This window comes from Oryzias melastigma, linkage group LG3, assembly GCF_002922805.2.
Source record: "Oryzias melastigma strain HK-1 linkage group LG3, ASM292280v2, whole genome shotgun sequence".
In the NCBI taxonomy this organism is placed as follows: Eukaryota; Metazoa; Chordata; class Actinopteri; order Beloniformes; family Adrianichthyidae; genus Oryzias; species Oryzias melastigma.
Window position 1 is genome coordinate 25,626,150 of NC_050514.1, and position 5,089 is coordinate 25,631,238.

Genomic DNA, 5,089 nt, shown 5'->3' on the forward strand with positions numbered 1-5,089 from the left:
ATCTTACTAAAAAGTTACCAATAAATATTTTTGTATCTTTTTTTTTATATAGTCAAAACTATTCTGTGATATTTAGTGTTTTTGTAGTGTGTCTGTTCATTTTTTGTCATGTGTTGCTTCCTTCACCACATAAACAAAATGCTAATTTTCTCTTATTGTTCCCACTGACTCATCAGATCTCTAAAGTTTTCTTTGATTGTTTTATGGAGAAATATTCAAAAGGTATTTAACCTAAAAACCTGCATGATAATTAGGATTATGTCCAGATGTAAATTCATTTTTTCGTGTTTTAATGTTGTATACTGTATGTATTCTCAAGACATCTTAAGACTTTAATATAAAGTAAATAAAAGTTTTTTTTAAAAAGCGACTGAGAAAAAAAAAAAAAGCATCAAGTGTGCGTTCTCCGTTACCTTTACTCTCCTGCACTTGTCTGTATAATGATGATGTCATAAAATCCCTTTCTGGAACTCCTCTTTGTTTTCACAGATTGTGGCCGTGGCCGCTCGGAAGGTGGAGGATGCTCAGGAGTTTGCGACGAAGCACAACGCCTCTCGCTCGTATGGAAGCTACGAGGAGCTGGCCAGGGATCCCGACGTAGGTCAGTGAAACAAACAAAATCTCAACTTTAGTGCAAACACGAGTTCTGCTTTAAATATCAATGCGTAATCTAATCTGGCACCTGGTTCAGTTTCTCAAATATTTGGACAGGCGGGTCACTCCCTTCTCTGTCTGTTTCCTTGTGTGTACAGATGTGGTGTACATCGGAGTCATCCACCCTCACCATCTGAAGACTTGTCTGCTCTTCACCAATGCTAAGAAGAACATTCTGTGTGAGAAGCCGCTGGCCATGAACACCAAGGAGGTGAAGGAGATCCTGGACTCTGCAAAGAGGAACAATGTCTTCCTGATGGAGGTAGAACCGTGAAACAGAGAATATATTTTAACAGGTGGAGCTTCTCGTGTAGTTGCACTTGACCAGTAGTCAACCTCTCGTGGCGCCCGCTGTTCTACGCTCTGGACAGCCACTTTCTACCAAAAAGCACATGTAATTAAAAAAAAGTGTTTCCATTGCAGTTTTGTGAAAAATGTACATTTTTAATTCGTCCCAAAAACCACAGAAACTTTCTTTCTATAGTTTTCTCTAAATTATGGTGTTTCCATTAGACAAATTTATTATAGCAAATCTAATGTGCGTAATTTTGAAGTTAATGGAAATGTAACTACTAAAGCTGCTGTCTACAAACAAAACCGGGAGTTTTCCTCGACATACGGAATTATTAAGACAGTTTTCATGTTTCAGAAGATGCTCTGTCTAATATGTGGTGACAGCTTATCCACTTTCTAAATATAGACAGTGGCCATAAATATGATTAATCTTTGTGCCTTGAAAGATAATTGGGATTGAGTGTTAAAATGGCATTCTATGGCTCCTATCTCTGTGTTAGTTTGTCCATTACCACTCCAAACAGGATGATTTACACATTTTAATGTAAGTTTTTGTTAATCATACTTTTCTACCCACTATTATTGGTAATACTGTTGCTAGTGTTGTTGAGCTTCTGTAACAATCCGATTTCCCTCATGTGATGAGTAAAGCGTCTATCCCATCCTCCGTGTACCCTCAGGCCGTTTGGACCCGCTTTTTTCCAGCTTCTGAGGAGATCAGACGGCTGCTGGCCCAGGGCGAGGTGGGGGAGGTGAAGATGGTCCGATCCGAGTTCGCCGTGCCTCTCATGCACGTGCCGAGGGCTGTGCAGAAGGAGCTGGGGGGAGGAGCCATGCTGGACGTTGGTATCTACTGCCTGCAGTTTACATCCATGGTGTACAACGGAGAAAAGCCTGAGAGCATCCAAGCCAGCGGAGTCTGCTTTGAGTCAGGTGGTGTTTGTGTTCCTTCATATGCAACCTTCAGTCTGAGGATGTTCTGCAGTAGTTTGTGGTATATTCAGTCAGCTGAGCGGCCTTCGATGGCTACATTTTTATTGCATACAGTTGATTTTTAACCAGCAGTATTGCCTTCCACTTCTTATAATCTGTCACAATAAAACACACTTTACAGCGCCGGGCTCCTCTCAGATTTTCTACACAGAGTTCAGATGTGCATCGTTTCCGTGTTTGTTTAAGGCGTGGACGAGACTGTCGTCGTCACCCTGAAATACCCCGGGGGCAGATTGGCTGTTTTCACCTGTTCAGCAGGAGTGCAGCTGCCCAATGAAGCCATCATCGCAGGAACGAAGGGCATCATAAAGGTGGGTCACTAAAGGACAACAATTAGGAAGAAAATCCGTCTGACGTCGTCTTTTCTTAGGTCCCGTACCCAATGTGGTGCCCCACATCGTTAGAGGTGAACGGACAGGAGAGCCAGTATTCACTGCCAGAACCCGGCATGCCTCTCAACTTCATCAATAGTACAGGGATGCGCTATGAGGCAGAAGAGGTTCGCCAGTGTTTGCTCAAAGGTACTGTGGCAATTTACATAGCCCACCACATTGTTTTTTGTTCTAATTTATTTAACCTAACATTTCTGAGTTACGAAAAAGTTTTTATTTTTTGGGGTGTTTTTATGTACTTTATTGACAGTCCATCTGCAGCTTCTCGTGCATCATCAGAGCTCAAAACCAACAGATTCTATTTATCAGAAAACACTTGCAGTAACTCGTTTTCTGCATCACCACAAACAAAAATCAACAGATCATACTAGACAATATAACTATTACTTCCTCTATATTTTGCACTGTAATGTGTCTGGATAAAGGAAGTAGGACCGACAAAACAAACTGGCGATATTGTGTCGACCGCATACACAGAAACGGCTTTTCAGCTTTTAATTACGAGTCATCGTATCGTTTTCATGAGCAGACAAAGTTGGTGCCCTGCTGGTTTGAAGTTCTTTGCTTTTGTAGTTCTTAAGAATATTTAGCACAAAAAACTAGAACAAAAATCTCAAATTAAATGCAGTTTTTCTTTACAATATAAAAAAGACTAAGGTTTAGATCAGATTTTTTTTAGATTGGATTAGAAATGGTTCATTTCAAACAATCAGAGCAGAAATAATGCATGTACAATACAAACACAAGTTTACATCCATACAAAGATATGTCAGACATAGGATAAGTAGACATCAGATTATAGATTGCTTAAACGGGAATGGGAGGAAGCAAATTTAGATAATCTCACCCCAACTCTACTTTACCATTTTCTTCACATGAAATTATACTTTTATATACTTCGAATCAGATATTTATGCCTTACCACCACAAATTTAAGTCATTACATTTGTTTAAAAAGTAATCTTAGTGCACATGAAAAGTAAAAACTAATGCTGCTGTGCGATTATGGGTAATTTTTTAAAGCGATTAATTATAGATTGTAATTAATTAATCTATGTGTAATCTGACCTGATAATTGCTGTGAAAAGCCACATTTAGAGGTATTTTCATTTAAATTTGTGATGTTGTTGTGCAAGAAAAGTTCAAAATACAACTAAAAAAAGTGGCTTTATGAAGATTTTTTTTTACCAGAACAGACTTCCAACCTTTACTTTCACACTGCCAAGGATTTTTTTTTTATCTGAAGCAACTATATAAAAAAAACAAAGTAAGTTTGTTGAAATTCTGCACATATTCCAAAGCACATAAATAATATTTATTTTCCTTTATAAACATGTTTTCTTATTATTTTACAAATCATTTTTTATTCCTTTCGGCCTGTTGTTCCAACTTTTGTCACTAGAGGGCGTCAGAAGCAAAGCACTCCAGCCCTTTAAACGGCTCACATTTGTCTTGTTTATTGTCCTGCAGGTCTGAAGGAGAGCACCATCATGTCCCACACCGACTCTCTTCTGCTGGCTGAGGTGGAGGATGAGATCAGGAGGCAGGTGGGGGTGGTGTACAGCCAGGACTGCCAATAAAAAGCCGTCAGGAGGACTTAGGAACCGGGTTCTCCTATAAATAACATTTTGTACTGTTTATAACACTAGAATCTATATTTTTGCTAAATTCTTTACACTTCAAATAAAAAGATCATCATTCACTCTTGGATTGGTATCTTTTTTATATATATATTTTGGATGTTTCTTAGAATATGACATTTGTTTTATAGTTAGAACAATATTAACTGTAAATAAGATGATGATCAAAAAACACTGGGAACTTATATGTAATTATTTAAAGTCCTGACAAATTTGTAGAGCACTTTCTGATTAAACACATTTTTAAATTTTCTTTTCTTTCATTTTCTGTAAATTAAAGGAAATGCCTACTAGCTAAAAAGTGACTATATGGGTTTCAAACAAATGATCCTTAATCGTAACTACTAATATTTGATAGTTTTTATACTTCACAATGAAGAAATTTAAATCACTTTGTTTCTTAATTTTCTTTCTAAACCTTTTAAGTTTAATTTTTGAAGCAGAGTTACAGAAAACACACAGAAATGTTAAAAATATACTTTATTAGTTCAACCCTAATCTTTAAATTAAGTGTTTTACAGTAAAGAACAAAAGGCTATGAGAAAAAATGTACTCTAAGTCGGGTAAATCTGAAAAAAAGAAAAATCATGTTGCAAAACATTTATAATCTCATAAAACTTGTCTGAAAATATAAAATACAACATCTATATATTTATATTTACAATGACTTGGTCAGGTCAAAATGTATTAACAAATTATTGCTAAAGAAATTTGTAATACACTAGAAACATGAAGTTTATTTTCAACAAATTGTTTTCTTTTTTTAAGCTCTGTTAAATCTTTATTTTATAACAAAATTAAAGACAAGAAAAGAGCATTTCACTTCATCATAGTTTCAACTTGGATTGAGTAAATAGAAATAAAAGAATCCCATTTTCATTTTGGTACATGACATGGAGATTCGAAGAACATTTTTAATGTAGTTAAAAATTAGCTCAAAATGAAAAAGACAGAACAAGTTTACCAAGGGGAGGAAAAATCTCATAGATCAGGGAAAGGTAACTCGAAGGCCACAGTGTTTGGATGATATCCAGATGATTCTATAATTTCCAATCATGATTATCTGGTTCAGGTGTGTCCTACTAATTCGATCATGCCATTTTTTTTTTTTTTTTT

At 36.3% G+C, this 5,089-nt stretch overlaps 2 protein-coding genes across 2 annotated transcripts in view; both read left to right on the top strand.

Moving 5' to 3' along the window:
* LOC112160990 (trans-1,2-dihydrobenzene-1,2-diol dehydrogenase) overlaps positions 1-4,041 on the top strand; it is a 4,518-nt gene extending 477 nt beyond the window's left edge. Inside the window, exons 2-7 of the mRNA XM_024295935.2 lie at positions 490-601; positions 753-916; positions 1,629-1,881; positions 2,128-2,252; positions 2,312-2,462; positions 3,804-4,041. Of these exons, the coding sequence (XP_024151703.1) occupies positions 490-601; positions 753-916; positions 1,629-1,881; positions 2,128-2,252; positions 2,312-2,462; positions 3,804-3,913 (915 nt within the window). The 3' untranslated portion in view covers positions 3,914-4,041. The remainder of the gene's footprint in view (positions 1-489; positions 602-752; positions 917-1,628; positions 1,882-2,127; positions 2,253-2,311; positions 2,463-3,803) is intronic.
* The window catches only part of LOC112160989 (trans-1,2-dihydrobenzene-1,2-diol dehydrogenase), a 9,958-nt gene that overhangs the window by 474 nt on the left and 4,395 nt on the right, over positions 1-5,089 (top strand). The gene's annotated exons all lie outside the window — the stretch shown is intronic.